The sequence below is a fragment of the Malurus melanocephalus genome, unplaced genomic scaffold (assembly GCF_030028575.1).
Source record: "Malurus melanocephalus ecotype Western Australia unplaced genomic scaffold, MMel_1.1 scaffold_22, whole genome shotgun sequence".
NCBI classification, from domain to species: domain Eukaryota; kingdom Metazoa; phylum Chordata; class Aves; order Passeriformes; family Maluridae; genus Malurus; species Malurus melanocephalus.
Genome location: NW_026623254.1, coordinates 893,549 through 916,676, shown reverse-complemented (window position 1 = coordinate 916,676; position 23,128 = coordinate 893,549). Strand labels below are relative to the sequence as shown.

Genomic DNA, 23,128 nt, shown 5'->3' with positions numbered 1-23,128 from the left:
CTGACCTCACTCTAGAGCAAGACAGAAAGCAATTCCAGCTGAAATTAGTTGTTCAGGAAGTTATGAGTATGCAAAAAAAGATAGCAATAACTTTTGCTGCTGGTGAGAGCCACGGTGATTTAATGTAATTGATTTGCATAATACCATTTGTGGAGTCATTTTGGCTACAGCAGCTTTACTGTAATTGGGTATGCAACTATAAATCTAGCACGTAAATCTCCAGGGAAATTAAAAACAAAAATAACYTACCAAACTAGTAATTAATATCTTGTAATCATGACTCAGCACAAATAGATTAATAGCTGAGTGATCTAAGTCATCCAAGAAGTAAAGCTATCATCRAGAGTTAATGTGGTTCATTAGAAAAGGAGATGATGCTGTCCCTTACTGTTGCAAATCCTGCTCAGAGAAGCCAAGTTGGAATTCCTTTGTCTGAATTTTTGAAATGCAGCAGTGCTGTATTGCAGCTAAAATGAGCATTTCTTCAAGGATAATTTTAAAAAGTACACCTGAATTAGGAAAAGAATGTTTCCCTGTCCTTCTGTTATGACGTTTAAAGTACAGGTGGGTCCTGGTGAACTTTTGTTTGGGTTCTCTAGTGGTGCTCCAGGGTCCCACTGTGATCCCTATAATCTCCTGACATCTCTGAGTGGTGTAGTCTGAAGCAACAATGAAAAGGCAGGGGAATCAAAAATCAAGGTATCCAGAAGCATGAAATAATCAAGTATTATTTCCCAGACGGTTAGCATTTGATAAGAGCCTTTGGAACTGAAATTTCTTTTCACTCTTACTCACTTGCTTCATTAATTTTGTGCTTTGCAACTTATTTTAAAATGGTCAAAGCAATGTTGGTGTTTTCAGTATTACACCAGTGGCATGTCAGAGGAAGTCCCAGCATCTTCAAGGTTTTGGTGTCAGTGTGGATACAATCTTCTTCCAAAAATCATAAAAAGAACAGATCACACCCCCAGAATTTTGCATTGCCTTGTAGTAGGTGGAGGAAAACAGCCACTTCAAACAACAGAGATTTGTAAAATTAGCAATTTCTGCATTGTTGAAGATGTTAATTTTTTTCAACTTGCTTTTATTTTGAATTTTAAAAATGTCATTAAGATTTTCACTTAAAAATAAATGTTCTGTGCTGTCAATGGAAGTATTTGAACTTTAACTTAGATATTACATGCAATATTATAATATGAAACATATTGCTTTTTATACTTCATTTATATCTCATTTATATTTACATATATAATTTATATCTCRTAAGTCATTTATGTTTCATTCATATTCCATTTATAATAAATGATAATAGAAAGTGAAATATGCTTTGAAAATTGGAGAAAAAATACATCTTTTAAAGTGACAATATCTGCGACAAAAACATTGCTTCTAATTTATCCTCAAACCCTCATTTAATCAAACTAAAAATGCCTACATTTTCCAGTTAAATATTTTGTCTTCATCACACTAGAATTGTGTTGGAAGATTGTTCTGCTTGAATGGTTCTAACCACCCTGGAAACCTGTGAGAGATTCCTGTGGCRGGGAGAACCAGGTGGATGTGGATGAGCAGCAGAGCCATCACAACTGTGTTTGCTCCCCTTGCACARATTTTTTAGTAAATTGAAAGGCCAGATTTCAGAGATTTCCACTAAAGTACGGAATGGGAGCTCAGCAAATTGAGYGTAGGGGCTAGATTTATAAATAGTGTTGTATTTCACAAGTCCTGCCTTATGCTGATGAGTTCTCTCCTGAGCTGCTCTTTGTGTTTTGTCCCTTTACAGAGAATAGCCAACCTGCTGCCTGCTTGGTATTACAATTTTCGGGTCACCATGGTGACCTGGGGGGACCCAGAGCTGAGCTGCTGTGACAGCTCCACCATCAGCTTCATAACAGGTAACCAGACAGCTGAAAAAAATTTGGGAATGCTCCTGGGAGCAGAAGCACTGAGAAAATCTGCCCAGTGTTGTGTTTCACTTACAGATAGTCGCAAGTTAGGATATTTATCAGCTAAGTGTTCTCTTTTTTTTTTTTTTAAATTTTATTTTTAAGTCTCTGAGGACTGCTTTAAATGAGCATATAGATAAAATTTGCATATGCCAAGTACAGTGTTTGACTGCTGTGTCCAGTCCTGCATCAGCTGAATGCATGGATCCACTGAGGGCTCAACTTTAACCACACCATGTTTTTGACACATGGAGAAGTTAAAAGGTAAATAAATAAAMCAGAATCCTTAGGTTTCTTAATATTATGAAACACTTTTCCAKTTATCTGCAGTATTTCCAAATATTTTTTCCCCCTCTATGCCCCTCCCAGTACTCCACAGGTCAGAGCATGACTTGTGCATCACCAACAGGTGAACTGATACAACCATTGCCCTCTTCCACTTGGGACCAGCCATGGATTTAACTCAGTCTGGCATCTCTTGGCAGATTCTTTGGATTTKAATCTTCAATATGTCCAACAGATCAGCCATAGAGGGACCAACATAAAAGAAGCTCTGTTAGCACCTGGCTGTGTGTTCCCAGCATCCAGGCTGGTTTGGCCAAAGTCAAAATTCCCCGTTGAATCATTTTGCTCTGAAGTGTCACTGTTTAATTGACCTTGCTGAAGTTTAGGTGATTGAAAGCAGTAAATAATTAATTTGCACCGTGAGAGGCAATGCAGTGTGACTTGCTCTTCTTTTCCAGTTGTAGGAATCAAATTAYGAGGAAAATCAGGGTATAATGTCCGAGCCACTCACTCCAAAACAGACACCAGTCCCAGATTTTCTGTTTGGTGAGAGTCTGAGATTGAATCTGAAAAGGTTACTGAGTAAGAGCCATTTGCAGTGATGATTTATACAGTGCCTGTGYCTGACAGAGCCACGACAGAAAAGTAATCAGCAAGTTAAGCTCTAGCTCCACTTCAGTTAACAGAAACCCTCCCATGCTGAGATACCTGAYCCCAGGCTACACTACTGACAAATTCTGGCACTTTTCCAGTGTATCAGAAACTCATMACACCCACTGTAGCCTCCTGAAGGGTCTCCAGGGATATTCATTGTCCTTTGGCATCAATCAGCACTGYAAGGAAGCAATTTTCCAGCTGGTTGGTTGCTGTATGAGGGAAGAAATGTCTTTTCCAACTGATTTGGGTACCAGGTTCAGCATTTTAGAGTGGAAATGTTCCAGTGGGATACTCGCTTCAGTACTGTTTCTCCAAAAACCTGCAGCAGAAATGAGAGAGATTAAAGTTCTCCTGTCATCAGTACCAGTCTGGATCTCTGTATGATGACAGGAAAGACTGCTACTGCTCTTAAATGAAAAATGGATCAATTTCTTAACTAGTAGATGTTGACAGAATCACAAATGGATGAATCTCTAAATCTCCTCCATCTATGATTGGTAAAACCTCTCTTAGAGAAGGTCATCTGGTCTTTAGTGAAAATATCCAACTTGAATGTTGTATTGATGGTTAMTTTCTCTTACTATTCTCTTACTAATTTATCTTACTATCTGTGTTTCTGATCTGAATTTTTCTGGTTGTAGTATCCAGKACAAAATTGTTGTTCCACTTTTATCCTATTGATTGAAGAGACACAAACCTTTTTTTTTCCCCTCTCTATACAGAATTTGGTTTGATTTTTTTTCTGTTAATGAATTGCTTCCATTGAACTCTTCAGGTGCTCTCTCTTTTGGTTTTTTCTCATGTCACTTTTTTCCCACTCTGCCTCTCTAATTTTTACTGTCTTTACTAAAGTACATAAAAACTGAAAGTGTGGTATCAGCCTGCTGAATACTCATAGAGGCAAAATCAGCTCCCTTTTCAAAGCTCTCCTGTGTGTGCATATAGATGATTGGAATTCCTGCATCATCACACTGGCAGTCTGTGTTGATTTACTTCTATTTTATGGCTCCTAACAGGATTTATCATTTGGGAAGTGTTGTCTGCGTGCCATTTTCCAGCAGACACAACTTTGCACCTGGCACTTTGAAATGCATTTTGTTTGAGCAGGCCCAGCATAGGGGGCAATATTTCCAAGCACAAGCCCTGTCCAAATCATGCACTCCTCTGCCTGTTGCCATGCTACTTGCATGGTTCATCAGCACTGCTTTCATTTCCAGTGTGTTGATGAAAATGTTGAATAGTAATGAGCTATTAAAATCACACTGTGTTTTTAAGAGAAGAGTCCAGACAAAGAAGCTGATTTGGTCAAATTGCAAGCACTTATCAGTGGATGGTCACCACTGAATGTGAGCATTTAATGCACTCCTGTCCTCTGATTGCTTTATTACCTGCAATCTCTTCAGCTTTGCCCTGGGACTGCAGTCAGGCTAAATTGTGAGGAAGTGGCTTGCCAATTTGTCATGTCTGCAGGTTTGAAATGTTTGTCCCCAGTAGGTGCTGCCTTTTCACAGCTTGAGGTTACCAGGAGACTGAGAGTTTTTTCTCACCCTCAGCCTCTTTCTTTACAGAGAGGGAGCAGATGGTTTTATGGAGCACTTTGTCCCTTTCTGCATCATTTTGAACAATGCCACCTCCCCTTGCACAGGTTACCAGGGGTTAAAACAAAAAAAACCAAAAAAAAACACCAAAAAGGCCTAAATTTTAAAAAYAGTGGAGCGGAGGTTTTGTCGCCTTGACAGTACACCATCTGTCAGCTCTTCTGTGTGTAACTGCAGAGCCAACCTCCACACCTGGAGCATAAGCTTGAGTTTTAAAAACAGAGTAGAAGGATCATCTGGGAGTTTGAAAATGCCACTTGCAGATAGCTTGGAGCAGACAAACCCTTTCCTAAGGCAGGATCCCACTGCTCCTGGGGAGCCTACAGTGAGGCTGGGGCTTTACTGAACTGTGGGAYRTGGCATGGTGAGAGGCAGCTCTCCMCTRCAGCAACCAGGGAGATGTMCCAGGAGATGGGGGAGATTTGGRGGATCCAAGAGACTTGKCAGAAGCAGCATTTGTTCTCTCAGCTCCTGCAGGAGGAGTTGCACGCTGTTGTTTTCACTCGGAGAGAGATTGTGGCACTGCCCATGTTGCTGTGGTGACAAACGAGTTTTTAATGCCACCTGCTGYAAACAGCTGGATTTAAAACAATCATAAGCAAAGGCTCTTTAGACCACTAACATTTTCTTTTTACAATRACAATGCTTTTATCTTTGGGGAAGCAAAAGGGGTGAGAAGGACAGACTCTTGGTGTTGATGACTACCACCACATGTGCCGCCTGTTGGTGCTGTGGATGCTCCAGCTGTCATTTCGGACCAGGTCAGCAGCAGGATGTGACTTCCCTCAGYTTATCTGTGCCACTGACCTCCCTAAAACCTTGTGCTAGAGAAGTGRGTCACACAAGCCCTGGCCCTCGTTTGACATATCMTGGAAATTCACTGTCATGAAATTAYACCATCAGTAATAAGGTACAGCAGGAAGTTATTATTCCTGTGTGAGATTCATGTCAGTCATGGCCTTAAATGGCCAGGAATACATGATCCATGCACAGGGATGGGCTGGGAACTCGAGAAATTAAAAGAAATATTTCTTTAAAGATTTCATGCTAAATCAGGTTGCTTTCTCTCAACAGCATGAAAGGACATTTTCAAGATTWATTTGGGAGAATAGTCTTACTAAACGTTTCTAGATGGCTCTAAATTGCATTTGCTGCCTTCCTCAGCGATTACTTCAGTAAATCTGTTTGCTAAAAAACGTCTCGATGGCAAAGTCGAAGGAGCCTTGGTGAAAGCAGCAGTGACATCTTGTGGCCCTTTCGAATAGACCYGAGCTCCGAGGCCATCCTGCATTCCCTGTCACCCAGAGCTGTGCTGGCACCCTGGGCTCTGCTCCTGGGCAGGGTCCCCTGGCCCCGCAGCTCCTCTGACCTGTGTGGCATGAGCGCACCGGGCACGACAGGGCATGTGCAGACCAACACCAGTCAGTTCCTACCATTCCCCCTGCTCCTCCAGCATCTGCYAAGCACAGAGGTTCCTACCTTTCCCCATTATATCCACATTATCCCACTCGTACCTCTTTGAGAGGGTATTGGGATATTTACTGATCACTGACTTTTACTTTCGGSTCTCCACTTGGTGTTAACTCCTCTCAGGGGTCCTGCACCGTTGAGTTTGGCAATCAGGGTGAACTGTCCAGCTCTGCTCCCTCTGCAGTTWATGGASAGGCTCCTCCCAGAGGTCATTCTCATCTTAAATACCTTTTTTAGGAGGAGGTGGTTTATTCTGCAGGTTGCTGTGTTTCTGCAGGGCCCAGCTGATGAGATCCACCATGAGGGAAGGTGGTGGAGGCACAGTCTCTGGGGGTGTTTGGAGGTGATGTGAATGTGGTGCTGAGGGTAGTGTTGGTCTGAGTCTTAAAAGTTCTTCCCAACATAAGTGACTCAGTGTTACTCGGGCTGCACAGAGAGCCAAGGACTTGCTGGCATCTCCAGAATAAAAAAAAAACATTTCCAACAGGCTGAAGGGGCTGTGGTGGGGCCCTTTCTTCTTCCCTTCTACCTTGGGAACAAAGGTGGTCATAACTTCTCAAGCAAAAGTTGTTCTTTGGCAAACTGCAAGTTTTGGACTTTTCCTCCTAGAAAGATGCAAGCTCAGTGAAAAGAAGTTTTGTTTGTTTTTTTTTTTTCCCATGGAAAAGCTATCAAAATTACTCAGTGTAACAATTTATTATTTCTTTTCAGTTCAATAACAGTAAAGCCGTGTCTGAGGCTTTTAACTTGACTTTGAATTTCACTTGCAAATATTGACTCAAATAATGGTTTGTATCTGCTGTGATTTTTTTTAACTGAACGACTGCGCAAAGAAGTGTATTTTTGTTCTGATTATCTCCCAGGTTAAACGATGGTTTTCATCTCTTTCAGCTAGTGCTCAGATGCAGTAACTTTTACTAAGACTTTCCTGCTAGCTTTGTGATACTCTTCACAACAGTAATCCTTTACTGGCTTTGCTGATCAGCTGTGTTAGACCCTGTCTGTAATGCACTTTGCTTCTTYCTTCAGCACCAGTGGCACCCAAAATTACCTCTGTGGAATATTACAACCACCTTTTGTACGTCACCTGGACCTATGGAGGAGATGGTCCTGACCTTTCTCATTCCAGAATGCTGCATTGGATGGTCATTGCAGAAGGAAAGAAAAAAATCAAGAAGAGTGTAAGTATCAGTGGGGAAGGTGGTATTCATTTCTCTGGGCTTTTTTTTTTTTTCCTTTTTTTTTCTTTTATTTGCTTTGTTTTGTTTTTCTGAGTTGATAACTTTGTATTACAAAGTTTCAGCAGGTTTGGTAGAAATCTGGTCAATTAAGTAATTTCCCAATGTTAGTGTGCACTTCTAAAGACTTGAGTTCTCAAAACAGCCAGTGGACAAAGTGTTTCTGTAGTGATCCAGTGCAATTGTTGATAATTCAGGTAATTTTAAAAGGGCTTAAAAACTTCTGAGCTTCAAACAGTAAAACACAGAGTATTCTTATATACTGATATGGTATTTTCCATTTTTATTTATTACTAAACAGAGTAAACTACTGGCTGAGTTGGTTTTTTTTTTGTTCAAGCCAAGCACTGTCACCTCCTGTTTTCTGACTTTATCCTTATAAATTACGGAGTCTTCATTTTATGTTTGAACACAAGTTCCACTRATTGATGGGATGAGGATTTCACCCAGAATGTGTGCACTTAAAAAACTCRCTAGAGGSTAAGGTATACTCTTGGTACATTCTCTTGAACATTTTGAAAAATCACATAGAAAACGGAATCTGGTGGTTCCAATGATGGATTAAAGTCATGAAAGTCAGCCCCTGGACACAGAGTGAGAAGTGTTGGAAACAGGGGTGGGTCACTGCAGGGCAGGGTTGTGTAGGGCCAGCAGTGGAGCTTCATCCAGCCTGTGGCCTGAGACTGACTTCCACACCAATGTTACTGTCCAGTCATTGACAGGGAAAAAGTGTCTGGTCTTCTTCAAGGGAAAGTTTTTCCTTCYGCTTAAGACTCAGCAGAAGCCGAATTGGAAGTGTATTTTCAGCAGAAGTACAAATTCATCAGCRATTTTCATTTGGATTTATGTGGAGCATCCTAGCTTGCCTTAGATTCCTCATGGCTGTGAGCGTGCACCCATCTGGAGCTTGTTGCAGCRTGAATCTGATTACATGACTAACCTGATGACATTTCTGAGCAGCATGAACTTTCAGAATTTGGATCCTTATTTCAAAAATGGAAGAAAACTGTATTTTAATTTTTTCCTCCAAATAAAATATTCTATCAATTGAATTTAAAAAGAATTCACAATGATATCCCTCTCTATTCTTCCTTCAAAAAGTCATGTTTTCTGTAAGCTTATTATTTTTGCAGTAAAAATCAGATTTGTCTACCATCTGCTTCACTGAATATAAAAATTGTAGATTAAATAAACATTTAATATGAAATTAAATTAAAAATAAAATTGCTTTTCTAAACAAAAGATTAAAAGTAGAGGGTATCCACAATAAAGTGTATATACAAATAAAACTTTAAAGCTTTTAAAGCACAGGGATGTCTCTACAAATGTTTGTATTTATGTTCATTGTGAGACAAGGGAACCCAGAGAGCATTCTTTGGGAAAATCCTTCAACAACCTATGTATAGCTAGCTTTTRTAGTTCTGTTCACATGGGTACATACTCACAGGCATCAGGGCATACCTGTTTTCCTAAGCTCTATTAGTCACTTTCAGAAACTGTTTCCTTTAAAAGTCACACTATATTTTAATCTCTTAATCCCTCTGTTTAATATGTTTTATTATGATTTTTATTATGGTTGTTTTTCTTGTGACATTATTGAAATAAATAGGTAACACTGTCAGACAATGCTGACATTTTCCTCCTGCTCCTTGTGTATTTCCCAARACTCCACAGAAGTTGGTCAGTCCTTAGAGAAATGATGAACATAATGTGCAAAGCCGTATTAGTCTTTATTCAGAACTGTCAGTTTCTCTTGCAGAGCCACCACAATGCTTCAGCCTGAAAATTGATTATGAAAACCATAATGAGATTCCTGCATGTACCTCTTATAGATAGCCTACAAATGCTCTGAGCACGGTGTGTTCTGAGCTCTGCATCCTTCTCCACAGCCCTGGAGAAATGGGRAGATTACCCCTAAAATAACAGGAAGAAGTTACTCTCAGACTTTTGAGACTCAGCTCAGTTTGGGATCATACCCAATTTCAAACTTGCAATGATTGAATTCAGACCTTAAAATCTGTTATCAAGTCAATAGGTTTCCAACAGGTGTTAGACTTGTCCAGATGGATTTAATTTTCAGGTTTGTAGGATACATAAAGGCTTGTCTGCACATGGCTTGTGTGCTCTTTTTTGAGGTGACCTGAATTAAATTCCTTTAAAATTGCAATAGACTCAAGTCCATGGCTTGTTTAGCATTTTGCCTAACTAGAAATATCTAGATGCACGAGCATTCTCAGTAGTGTGAGGGAGATTTTCTTTTTTGCTTAAATTCTCACTGGTCACATGGAAAGTGCAGCCAAAGATTGTCTTCTTTCTGCATTGTGCTCTTCTGCTTTCACGGATGGTGTGGTGGGCACTGATTGATGTCACGAGTCTGGAGCGTGCAGAAGGCATCTGCTGAGATGCACAGGACTTTCTTTGTAGTGTTTTAAGTAATTTTACGAGGCATTTGTATGTTTTGAATCATACTGAAACTGATGTGCTTTGATTGTTCAGGTGACACGCAATGTGATGACTGCGGTGCTGAGTTTGCCTCCGGGGGACATTTACAACCTTTCAGTCACTGCTTGTACTGAAAGAGGCAGCAACACTTCTGTGCCCCAACTTGTGAAACTGGGTAAGAAATGCTCGTTGTTAAATTAYTAACTCACTCTGCTCATTTGACTGTAGAGTAACTCCATCAGCATGGAGTTACTTCTTTCAGAGTTATGTACCTGTGACCCCATTTCTTTTGCAAAGCTGTAATTTTCGCCTCACCTTGCTGTGAAGATTGTCTCATTCCTGTGTGTGAAAGTGCTCTCCTAAAATGGTTTTGCTCAAGGGGGAGCAAGAGCGGCAAAATTTGACTGTTAGTGGAAGCAGGAGAGTGGAAATCACTTAGTGCCTTGCTGAGAGARCAACTCTACTTCATAGTTGCTTCCCTAAGGTCTTGAAACCATGAAGRTTTTGAGAATGGCAACTCAGGCTTCACAGATAAACTTTTCAGTAAAAAGCAAGACCTTCCTTTCTGTTTCTGCCAAGCCTGTTTCTTGGTCTCTCTGCCACCTGGTCTGCTTTCCTGTCTCCCCTCCTCTCTCCCTGGACATCTGCAAAGTCTTCCAACACCTAAAAYGTGCCCATAAATACAAATTAATGATAGCACCCTTTATAAAAACAGGTTCATGAATGTGGAACCCAGCTACATTTTTAGAGAAATACGTGTAATACAGAAAAAAAAAGAAGGCTTGAGAACTGGATCCTTAATATAAGACTTTAAAATATAATTTTCTGCCCAATCTTTCTTTGCTTGGGAGAATGACTGCATACTGCACCATTGTACCTTAAGAAATTTTAGTTCCCTTCTGAACTAARCATGAAGTAGAATGTAGAATTCTTGAGTCTTAGGTACCTAAAACTGTGAAATTTCCAAATGTGCGAAACTGCTTTTACCGGTGTAAACTCCACGAAGAAGGTGGATAAGGAAGAGTTTGTAATTTCAAACTGGATTATCTTCTCTACRTGAATAATAATTCTTTCGTGAGTCACTGTGAGAGGAGTGGATTTAAAGGACCCTATAATTTCTAATTGGATTAGAAGCCTTGAAACCACTTTTGTCCATTTATGTTTCTCAGAACTCTTACTCTGATCTCTTAAACAGTGCTGAGGCGAACATTACAGACACAACAATCAGAAGTTCTTGCAGGTCTTTTTAGCAGAGGCAGTATTTGAAAGATGTAGACAAATTGCATGAGTTTTCTCTTGCCTGTGCGAATCATATCCCATTTTCCCCACGCCTCGTGTCTGTGCAGTTCCATTTGTGTATTTGTTCCCATAACTGAGAGGGTGAATGTGTGAGGGTGAGTATAACCCCCTGCTACCATTCTCCAAATATTTTAGGGTGGTATTTCAAAATATCAACTAGCTTTATCTTTCAGGCAGATSCAAAAGTATTATTTRTTTATTWTTTATTATGTACACCCTGCAGCAGAGTTGTATCTTCCTGTTCTTTCTTTATGGACAAGCTCCCTCATCAAACTGGGATGGGTATTTTGCCTTTTGGTGACAACAAAAAGAAGGTGGAATGATTTCCACTTCAATAAATCCCTTCAAGACTTCTGGATGTGGGGGGTTTTGTTGGGTTGAGTTTGATTTTTTTTTTTTCCTTTATGATGTTTGAACTTTGAATAGACAAAAATAGGGGTATTTTGCCAGAGGTTTTCCTTCTCCCTGTTTCTGAGGGGAGCAAAGGGAGTTGTAATTAGCAGTAGTGGAAACTGACTCTAAGTGATAGACGACTCAGCACTTGGCAGTCACTTTAGCATTCCTGCCAAATGTTCTTCCCTCCATGATGTTTGCTTCATCCTGGCAACTTTCCACTTGCAGAAAAATCAAGCCATTTGCTGGAGGCAAAAGGAGGATTTGCTTGGGACGCTGCCCAAATGCAAAACTCATGTTTTAATTGAGGCCATTTTTTTTTTACCTGGCGTGAGAGAGATTGTGTTTCTGAGCCCAAGAGCAGATATATGTGTGTAATTATGGGAGAGGGACACTTTCCTGTGTAGCACTGGGACAATATGTACACTGCRATCCCCGTGACACACGTGAATGTGCCTCAGTCCCTGCCCAACTCTTTCCATAATGCCAATATAGTTTGGGCAGCTTCCAACTCTAGAACACAGATCTTATTGTTTTAGGATCAGATATGTCTCCAAATTGTCTATAACTACTTGAGCAAGTCCCTCGTGCCAAGCTTCCTGTGACAGCATCTCACAGAATGAGCATAACAATTTATTTGTGGAAGAAAAAAAATAAAACTGAAATCTTCTTGTTCATTGCTCATGCAGTGTRTCAGAATCCTGAAATCAGGTCATTGTTTGAGAATTATAGCTTTAATTAAATATCCATAGACTTGGAAATCTGAAAACTGCTCAGAACAGCTCAGAAATGTACAATCCAAAGTTTACACTCTCTGAAGGCAAAGCAGAAGAGCCCAGGAGGCCTGAGGTGTGGAAAGACAGGGATTGCCAGTATCCATCAGGGTGAAAAATCAGGATTAAGCCTTGATGTATAAATTATATTGAGGAGAAAAATATCTCTCATCCTAACACTGTGCCCAGGCTGTTTGCTCCTCCCCTGGTTCTCAAGGTTTCCCTCGCTGTTCTGTGCTTTCCATTCTGCAGGTTGGTTTGGGTGTGGTTGCAGTGAGGGGTCCAGGGGCAGGGAGATGGCCTTGGAGGCAGCAGCCAAGGCCACTGGACACGGGTGCAGACCCCATCCGTGTTTCACAGCATCTCTGATGCTATCACTCCCAGGRGACCCTCCTTCTGTCACTCCTGTCACAGGGTTGTGCCCTGCTCCACAGACCCTTGTATTTGTTTGCCCATGGTCAGTTCATCCAGCACAAACACAGTGGAAGTCAAAGCAATCAATTGAGGACCCCAGAGATCTGGCCTTCTGCATTCAGTGAGGAGAGAAAATTCCTACACCTCATGGAAGTGAGCACAGATCCAATGGTTCTTAATTGTCAGCTGCGGGGGGGAAAAATACTACAAGTTTTTTTTAAAACTGCTCATTGGCCAAATATTTCCTCTGCTGCAATTAAATGAACCTAGGCAGCCTTCACTTTTGGGAAGCTGCTTCTTTATAATCTCCTGGGCAGGCCTTCTGAAGAAAAGCTTTCTCAGGTCGAATGTGTTGCTAACAGGTGGAAGTCATCTTCTATGAAAGTTTCTGCTAACATTGTTCTATTAATAGAATCCACCAATCATCCTCAAACAAGGGCTCTGCTGAAAAGGGAAGTGAAGTAATTATCCATCTGCCCAAAAGAGAGAACAGTTTAAATAGAGAAGAAAAACSAACACATTTCATCCTCTTCCCATTTTACAGTGGTAGTTTATCATCATGAGAGGATTTACTTTCGTAGACTTTATCTGAAGGAAATGAAAGATAGAAGGGCATCAGGCATTGCTTCCAATTTTTTCATTTTTCTCAGTTGTCTGGAAACTTAAAGATAAGCTTAATAAAAGGAGATTTTTCTCTCACACCAGAACCAGCCCCTCCAAAATCACTGTTTGCTGTCAACAAGACTCAGACCTCMGTGACTCTGCTGTGGGTGGAAGAAGGAGTGGCYGATTTCTTTGAAGTCTATTGTCAGCGCACTGGRTCYGGCCAGGAAATGAAAGTCCAGGTAWGTRTCTCTTCTCTGGTGTCCACTCTGCATCTTTGAAGCTGAGGCTGGGCCTTGCACCTTTTTGGTTTTGTGTCTGCTCCTTGGCATGTGTGTGTAAAGCTCGATGACATTTTATACCAAATGTGATCAGGTGGTTCAGAATTAAACTTCTAAAAGCCAAACCACTAAAACTATACTTCAAATACTAAATTATTTCATTCTTTTGCACTGTTAAGGTTGACTTCTATCTTTTTGATGAGATTATAACTAGTTAGAGAGAAACTCTGTGCATCCAACAGTGTGAGTGTTTGGCTATGCACGGAAGTGGCTCTGATACACCACTGCAAAACCTAACAGGCCACAGAACTTAGGGAATGTCAGTGAACAAGAAAGGAAAATGCTTAGGTAGCTTGATAAGGAATAGGAAAAATAGACATGCCATGAGATCTCTTACACTGTATCTAATTATTTCTGGCATACTTTATTCCTAGGTTTGAGATCTGTTAATTGAAGTTCAGTTGGAGATTCCCTGCTTTTCAAAGAGTGTCCTTGTGGTGCAAATGTGGCTGCTCCTCATGCGTTTTATCTCAGGGTATTTTCTTCCAGACCCACCTTCTGAACCTCATAAATGAACCTCCTTTTCTCTCTGTCCAGTCAGGTACCTGTGCTCWGAGGCTACCTGAATACAGRAGTATTTATATTGATAGTGCTGTTYGGTGAAAAATAGAGAACAGTTCTGGTTTTAATTCCTTAACTTGAATGCTGTGCAACACGTGAATTTTACTTCGTGCTTTAGCTGATGGTGTAATGAATCACTCTGATTGCATGCCACAAAACATTATTCTCCCATGTGGACAGTGACACATAATGGGGAATCATTCAGAAAGAAGTGAAAAATTACCTATTTAAACCACTGATTATCACAAAAGACTTGCACACTCTTTAATCCTATGGAAGGTCAGTCTGAATTATTTAATATTCTTTTTAAGCTGAGACAGACAATGACTAAAGGGGAAAAAAATCTTTAAATGCACTTTAATCTTTTGGATAGTTTGGATTCCATGTCTAGATTCCCGCTTTTTCACACTCAATAGCAAAGGTTGTGAAGTCATTTTCATCACTTACCAGAGATCCAACACAGTGATGAGATCAGGCAAGGAAAGTACCACAGGATTTGCAACTTTAGTTYGGAGCRGAYCTGTTTTAARATCAGGAAAAGACTGCTTCATTTGKCAGATGCTTCAGTGGGTGTCTCATTTGCTGACATGAACATCTGGCACTGGATAATGCACAGAGATTGCCAGTTCACTTCTCATTAGTTCATCTCTCTCTTTTCTGTTTCTATGAAAAAAGGGGTAAGGCTCCTTTCTGAACTGTGAAAAGGGATGCTTTCCAAGTACACTGCTGAAAATTCTTAGTGATTTTCCATGCTAATTACACGAACATTTTTGTCCCTTTTTTTCATCTTTAAATCAGTGAAATGAAAAGAAACAGCTTTCTGGTTTTGAACATCTTGGATTTGAGTTGACTGATTTATGTTTCCCAGAGGGGAAAATGGAAACATCCAACCAGGTCCAATTGCCAAAGGCTCCTCCTTTCAGCCCAGGCAATAAAAGTCTCCTCTCTTAGACTCATGTGCATGTGATTTCATCTGCATAAGGTACCTCAGAATTTCTCTGCAACAGAATTAGGCAGTGACTGGCAGCAGGCTCGTGCAAMTATCCAGTGTTTGGGACTTGTTACAGCATCTTGTGTTCCCTATCTGKAGTGAGTTCATTCACAAAACTTCTCCTTTCCCTTCTAAACCACTGGCTCAGTGTCCCTATTTTTACAACTGTAACCCACCCTTGGTTCTGCTGGACAGTACAGAAAATCAGAGACCTTAAGGATCTCTTTCTTTAAGTCAATGCATGTGTTGTCCTTGTTGTATTTGTTTTCTCTTGCTCTGTGAGCATTTAAAATCCACAAAAGTGTTTATGAGGATCATGGTAACTAACACATTGTGTGAATGTGTTGTGTACAGTTTCTACCAGCTAGAAAGCTTAGGTGTAGGATGGTGATCATGATTAGTACCAAAAGGCTTTGCTCCAGCTTTTTTTTTTACCTTGGCCACTCAAAAGGGCTCACAGCTCTTCACATCCTGAGGAGCTGCCTCAGAGGCAGAGATGCAATGCGTTCAAATCAGAATTGTGGTTTCATTTGTAGCAGATTGTGACTGCCTTGGCTGTTCTTTGAATAAAATAACTTTATTTTCCTCCCAGCTGTGTGGCATAGTAACCAGAGCTCATGAGCTGTGCCCACCATTGGGGATATCCTGGGAGGCCCCACCAAGCCCATGCCTGACCCACCCGCTATGAGGCACCTGTCCTTCCCTCCCCAAAAGGCTGCAGGGTCCCTGGTGTACTCTGGGATGTTCTTGCTGCTGTGTTCTCCCCTGTTCCTCTCCCTTTTCTGCCAGACTATCTGCCTGTTTTCAAGAGCAGGCCCTGGTTACCTTTCCTGTGTTTCAGTGTGCAGATTTCTTTCACCAGARCTGACTTTACCTGTCAAATGCACGGAGCATTGATTTGTGTTCTGGCATTTATGTGAGATAGAAATTCCTGTGTTTTTTCTCCACATCTGCAGGAGCCTGTTACCGTCTCTTCACATGTCGTGACCATTTCCAGCCTAACCCCTGCCACTTCCTACAACTGCAGCGTGACCACCTTCAGCCACAACAGCCCCAGCATCCCCACATTCATTGCAGTTTCCACCATGGGTAAGCAGCACTTCCCTGCTTTCTTCTTCCTCATCCAGCTACATCTGCTTGCCCTTGCTGTCTAAAGCTGCACTTTGTAATGCTGGCTCCAAGGGTTGTTGCCAGATGTGGATGGGATGGAGGAGCAGCTTTGGAAAGCCCTTAGGAAAGGCCCCACTAGGGGGTTGACTTGGAAAAATCTAAACTCGGGGCTCAGTTCTGTACTGGGTTTTAGAAATCAGGGATGTAGCTTGTGRTGTCAGTACTGAGCATCAGGGTGCTGCTTGGTGATATTTATGGAGAAAAAAAGGTTTCTCAGCCAAGCCCAAACCACAGAGGAAAATCACATTCATAAGCTTTTAGGGCTTTCTGCATTCAGCAATGAAGTGAGAGGGAAGGGCCTCTGCAGGATCTTCAGCTGTCACAGCCAAAAGGCTTCTGATGGAGGATCCCTGGGCACGTAATTTTCCAGAGTAATTAAGCAATTTCAGCCCAATATATTACAGAGCCCCAGCTTATTCTGCTTTTGGGTCAGAAAAAGTATTGATTATTGTTGAAGAGCAACTTCAGAGCAGAAATGTRCTTTGGAGACATAGATGATGATAAATATCTGTATTTTGTATTACCTTCACCATTTTCTCTTGTGCTATAAATGTCAGCTAAAAAGGAAAAAAAATAGATCAGAGCATGTCAAAGTTTAACAAAAATGCCAGAGTGAAATCATTTCCCCAAAGAAATTTTCTAAGAGCAATAGCTACTCAAACTCTCCCTTTATCTGTAGCTACTCAAATGCTCCCTTTATCTCTTGTGGTAGATTTTTCTCTCTGTAACACTCCAGGCTCTTTGAGACAAGTTAAAAAAAAAAAGGCATTATCAAAAGTCAGTGAAAAACAAAACAAAACCGTCAGTGGTTCTGGGCTGAATAACCGAGAGTAATTTTTTGTGTGTGCAGTCACTGAGATGAACCCCAATGTAGTGGTGATCTCCGTGCTGGCCATCCTCAGTATCCTCCTGATTGGACTGCTGCTGGTCACTCTTGTTGTTCTCAGGAGAAAACACCTACAAATGGCTAGGTAAGTCCAGATTTATGCTAATTACAACCAAAAAAAAAAAAAAATCAGACACCAATAAACATCAAGACAAAAGTTTCAGCTGAGAGTGCTTTTGTGTGTGGGTGCTACTTAAGAGGAGCACATCTCCTTCTRTCTCCTTTCACTCTTGACCTGACTCACAAGGCTCAACTTTTGTCTCCCTCCGAGCTTTGCAAGGCTGAGTTTATAAGAAGTGCAGTCCCATACAAAAGGGTAGWGTCAGGAACATGAACGATAATCAGGATCTGAGGTAACTGGGCATGAGCAGGACCGCAAGATGCTTTGCAAGTCTAGATATGTGGTTTACCTACTGGTTTTAAAGCTGTCACAGAGCCTTTGTCCTTTTATAATCTATGTAACATATTTTATATGAATTTACTGTGTCAAGAAAGGAAATAATTTCATGTAACAAAACTCCAAAAAATCTTCCACTTAACAACTTAGCAATTGCTGCATTTTGTGTGTTGTGTCTTGGCTCTGTATTCCATGCAACAGATCACATCATGCATATTTTTCAGGTTATCTTTTTAAGAAAACATTGTGTGGTTTGTTCCTTTTACATGTAACTGACTCTGTGCAAATCCCAGCTAAATTAATTCTTTTTTCTATTTAATTACTGTGCAGCCAGCCCAAAGCTTTTTTTCTTCATCACTGCTTCTAGCCACAGAAGATAAACACCCCAGAAGGAAATTTTAAAAATAAATCCAGTGAGAAGCTTCAAGCACTCATTTGCTTAAATCAAGGAACTAGTCAAGTCAGTTTATAATTCATAGCTGAAAATAATGGATTTGTGATAAAGACACTACTAGAATGTTATTTAGGATTTTTTTTTCTTTTCCTTACAGTTATTTTCTTAACTCAAAATTACCTATAATTATCCTGTGAAAAGGACACAATTAAACAACTTCTCTTTAGAGTGGGATCAATGAATATTTAGTGTAGAAAGGTAAATATTTAACATTTGTACTGAGGACAGAAACCATTGCTAGTGGCAGACTGTGGAAAGCACAAATCTGGAYGGAAGATAAGGTCTATTTGAGAATTTCATTCTTTTTAAGCATTTTTAGGTAATGCGTTCTCAGGTGGTGTTGTGCGTTTATTGGTTTCAGACAACTGTGTTTAGGGGGTTTAGTTATGTTTCGTTTATGTTTAGATTATCTCAGACCTAGTCACAGATATGAGTGTTTAGCACTTCTCTGCAACTCCAAGAGTTCTCTCTTAAATCACCTTTTTTGCAAGTGTTGTGAATCCAAAAACCAGTAACTTCYTACTTAATGGTCTTCCTGGCACAGGGAGTGCGGGGCTGGAACCTTTGTGAATTTTGCATCTTTAGAGAGAGATGGAAAGCTCCCCTATAACTGGTGAGTGCTTGAAGCAAAGCTTATGTTTTTCCCCATCTCTGCTTTTTGGCAAATGTTATCTGTAATCTTAAAGTGCTTTATTTTAATGTCATTGCTGTCCCTCTTTAGGATAAAACTACTATGGTTGTTAATTTAGTAATTTGTTCCTTGAGTGTATTTTATTTCTTGAATGATGGCTGTAGGCATGCATTCTGTCACTTGCTATTTTTAGTAGGCCATGATGTATATACATGTCAGCCAAGTTGCATAGATGTGCTTTGGGAGGATATTTTTTTCCTTTCCCTTACAGACGTATTTCCTAAAATAATATAACTGTAGAAACTTGTCTATAAATCCATTACATGTATTTACATCCAGGAATAAGCTTATTTGTAGATACCTAATTAGCAAGTGTCTTCATGCAGTGCCGTTAATTAGTATTTCCTTATGTTACAAGACAAGGACAAGCCAACTCAAATATGTACTCTAACTTAATGTTCAGTGCTGTTGAAAAAAAAAAAAAAAAACAAAAAATCCCCCAAACATGTCTTGCTAATCTAGAAAATCATGTGCAAGACTTGCAGGCACTAACTATGGACTCCATCACTGTCACCATCAGCTGAAGAGAAGTATTTGAACAAAGGAAGTCTGTAGAATTAGCTTTTATAGAAATAAAAGGCTCTGAGAGAGCTACATGACTGGTGGCACCAGTGTGGTCATTTCCATTCCTAATTTGATAATCATCATAAGATGAATGGTAATGACAGACCCAAGTTTACTGTTCTGTTATTAGCAATCTCTGCAAAAGCSTCTTCTCTTTCAAGGCAAGTCCAAACACAGATATTTAAAGCTGTGAAATCAGCCCCATTCCAGAATGCCAGAACAATAAAATACATGCCTTGGTTTTACACCCATGGTCAGCTTTGCTGACAGCTAAGAAGTTGGAAAGAAGAGCTGTGCACAGGGAACTGCTTCCATGATCTCACAGGACACAGCCTGCCAGCAAGGATGGGATTAAATGGATTGACACCACAGCACAACAAGCCTTTTGCTAAAAAGCCTGCAAACTGAACTAACAAGGCCAGCAAATCTTGTCAATATCTCACCGTGCTGCTAATTAACTGGGTATTAAACAAGCCTCACTTGCTTGGTTTAGCTTTAATAGCAGCCAGCTGTATGCAGTACAAATGAAACCATCCCTCAGATTCTCTTGCTTGGACTGTATTAAGGGCAAAGAAGGCAGAAGATCAAACACTCGTGTTAATTAAATAGCCAAGCTTGAATGAAATTATTAGACTAGCAACAGATGTTAATAAAACCATAAAAGGCTTCTTTTTCTTAAGGGAAGGGAATTAACAGATTTGGATGTGGAAGGGAAGGTTCTTGTTGCTTGATTTATTATATATGTATGTATGTGTGTATAAATGCATATATGTATACATACATAAATTATGTAATCTGAGGAAAACATTCCTGCTTAATAACTCCACAAATTTTTTGTTAGTGAAGGCACTGTGTCTTTATCTTATGGTCCTTACTTCGCTAAGAGTTGTTTTGTGTGCCTCTGTTGTCTAATGTCAAGACCAGATTCACTATCCTTCAAGGCAGCAGGTGGGAAATATKGCCCTAAAGACAGCTACAAGGATTAAAAATTACATTTTGTTTGGGCTCATTCCAGGTGTCTAGTAAGGGASTATGGGATATCTGCTAATTCCTAAAGGAAGCTCAGCTCAGCAGAGTTTTCAGGATTTGAGCAATCTCTGCATCTCTTTCTTTCAATTAAGTTCAGTACAGCTGAGAAAGACGGCACAAATGCAGAAAAACAGTAGTGTATTTATTAGGCAATTACTTATTTTTCATATGTTGAATAAAATCAATTGGTTTAGATGTCAAAGCTTCTAGTCTGTGAACAATACAAATCAGTTTGGAGGTATGTTGGCCTGTGATTCRATAACGTGTGGAAAATTCTTGTGAGGACTGATGATGAAAGAAGCCCATGCTTGAATAATTCCTTCTGCCTCTGTGGGCAAGAAGAAATAAAAGCCTCTCATGGAGTTTCTGAAAGGAAAGAGAAGTATTCCAGGCACATCATCACTTCTCTCTTCTGAGCCTAATGGAAACCTCTGTGGCACCAGTGATCTGTTCATGGAAAACCAAATTTCTCCCTCAGTCCAGTCCCATGGAAAGTCAACCAACAAATGTGCCCTAAGGGTCTGATTCTGCAGTTGTTATGGTATAAGATTAACTGGAAAGGGCTCTTCCTTCTGGCTGACCCAGGCAATTCCCACCAAAGCCTTCAGAAGGTGCCCTCTGGAAACTACCCTGCCCATTACAGCAGCAAAACTCAATAAGGCATAACTTGGAGTTTTCACTGCATGGGCAGAAGGTTTCTTCCACTGGTTGGAGAATTGAGATCAGATATTATTACATTTGTCAATAATTGTTTATAGAGAAAACACAGTATCTACCAACTTCACAAAAGCCAACAGTACTGATGAAGGAAATTTCAGTTTGTGGTTCCTCTTTAGACCAGCTGCAGAAGGACGCTATCACTTCTAAGGCAGCAGATTTTCTGAKTGGAAAAAATACAGAGATTGTATTTGGCTAAAAAAAGTCCTTCTGCTGGAGCAAAGTTTGTTTAAATTTCACGAGTTTTTCATATTAAAAGTACCTGAAGCCCATTTCACCAATAGGTAGGAGAGGCCTAAGTGGGTTTCTTAAGTTAATGCACAGCAGAAGCTGGTAAACTGCTTACAAATACAGAATTTTAGAATGATAATGTACTCGTATTTCCTTTAGTCACCGTAAAATCTGCTGTGAATAGTTATTCATCGAAACCAGAGTCAGAAGAACTGTTCAAGCAATGTTAAGATGAAAACCTARGAGAGAATTTAAAGCGCTCTGCAAAATGTTATATGGATACCTTGAGAAATCTGACTCAATAGAGAGTATTAARAGATGTTGGAAGCATCTGAATTTATCTCTGATATAGATCTTCTGATAGCCACACGATCACTTGCAGGAACAAACGTGGGAGATTATTGTAGCTGTATGTGATAAAAACAATCCATGTCAGTACTGAATATCTTGAAACATCAGAAAATAGCCTTAATACCACCTATGCAACAGCTGTAAATCTGTTGATGATATTTTCCTACCCATTTTACTCTCTGAAAATTTAGAATAACAGCCCTGAATCAAATAAGGCACACTTACCTTGGCCACATAGAATTTTGTGTTGGATAGCTGAAAATCCTGCAGAGGGTGTCATTTGAGAAATTCTAGGGMTGCTAATAATATTCTTAGGAAGTAAGTAAGAAGTAGGATTTATGGATTTAGCTGATTTTTAAAATAGAATTTGCTGATCTCCTGGTTTCTGTTTGTCTTACTAACTCTCCTCACTTTTTCATCTTTATGTATGTTATTTATTAATGCTCACAGGCGTAGAAGTGTATTTGCTTTCCTAACTCTGCTACCCTCATGCCTTTGGACTGATTATCTTTTGGCATTTTATATTAATCCTTGGTAAGTGATTTACTTGTTTTTCCATATGCAATGTGTAAACAATGTTAGTTTCTATTACATGAAAAATGTGTGATACCTTTGTTTTCAAACGGGTCAAAGCTTTTGAAGATATAATTTTCTGGTACTAGAACATGGACTGGCGAGGATGTGGGTACCAAAGTATTTGCTACCCTGCTTCATCTGGTTTGTCTGTTTATGCTCCAACCCATTTTGGTATTCAAAAGCTAATCTTCCAGTGGTCATCATATACATCTCATTGCTGTCTTTGCAATTTTTGCTACTTCATTACAAGTCCTGGCTTCTTCTGTCCTGGTTATTTATATGTTCATTGCCTGGCACTGACTTCTGCTGCTGCTGTTTTATTACTAAAATTGCKTGGTTTTGCCCCACCTGTTTGGTGTGTGTTGTCAAAATACTTTCGTTTTTTAGAGGTGTGCTTATGCTCTCCTGACATGAGTAAAACTTTTGAGAAAAAGCAGTTCACTGAGAATTGATACAACTAAAAGTCCCAAAGCATAAGAATAGGGTCACTGTGTGCACATCTCATTGTGTGTGTATATTTAATACTTTAGTCTGTAAATAATTTATAAGGACTTAGTAAACTGATCTTTTTTTAAATACCTAATGAAACCAGTAATCTACTTAGAACCAGAACTGTTTTACAATCCATTTAACAAATAATTATAGCTGACTGTGATCCAAAAAGGCCTAATTAATATTAAAAAAACTTAAGTTCCTGATGGTCTTGAGTCCAAGGKATAGGATTTTACAAAACAGGTGCAACTGAAGTTAAGATTTTATTTCCCAAGCATTTTCTGTGGTCTTACCATGCAGCATCAAAGCCCTGGCAGGCAGGCGTCAACATCTGCAGCATAGTGATTTCTGAGACTTATTTTCCTTGAGTTATGGTGGGTCTGTAGGAAAACCTATCCCAGTTTTCAGTGGGCCTAGAAGGGAGAGTGTTTATATAAGCAAAGAAAGGTTTGTTTATTCTCTGAGGAAAGCAAAAGTGTGTTCTCCACACACCCACTGAGGAGCACATGGGAGTCTTCTACACCTCTCCAGCGTTATCTTCATTTGGAATTTGTCTGGT

The 23,128-nt window shown here is 40.0% G+C and overlaps 1 protein-coding gene across 1 annotated transcript in view; it reads left to right on the top strand.

The window, feature by feature from the left end:
- PTPRO (protein tyrosine phosphatase receptor type O) overlaps positions 1–23,128 on the top strand; it is a 139,883-nt gene that overhangs the window by 101,240 nt on the left and 15,515 nt on the right. The window contains exons 10-17 of the mRNA XM_057390009.1: positions 1,784–1,895; positions 6,986–7,137; positions 9,691–9,811; positions 13,221–13,360; positions 15,968–16,100; positions 17,032–17,152; positions 18,463–18,531; positions 21,952–22,035. Coding sequence (XP_057245992.1) covers positions 1,784–1,895; positions 6,986–7,137; positions 9,691–9,811; positions 13,221–13,360; positions 15,968–16,100; positions 17,032–17,152; positions 18,463–18,531; positions 21,952–22,035 — 932 coding nt within the window. The remainder of the gene's footprint in view (positions 1–1,783; positions 1,896–6,985; positions 7,138–9,690; positions 9,812–13,220; positions 13,361–15,967; positions 16,101–17,031; positions 17,153–18,462; positions 18,532–21,951; positions 22,036–23,128) is intronic.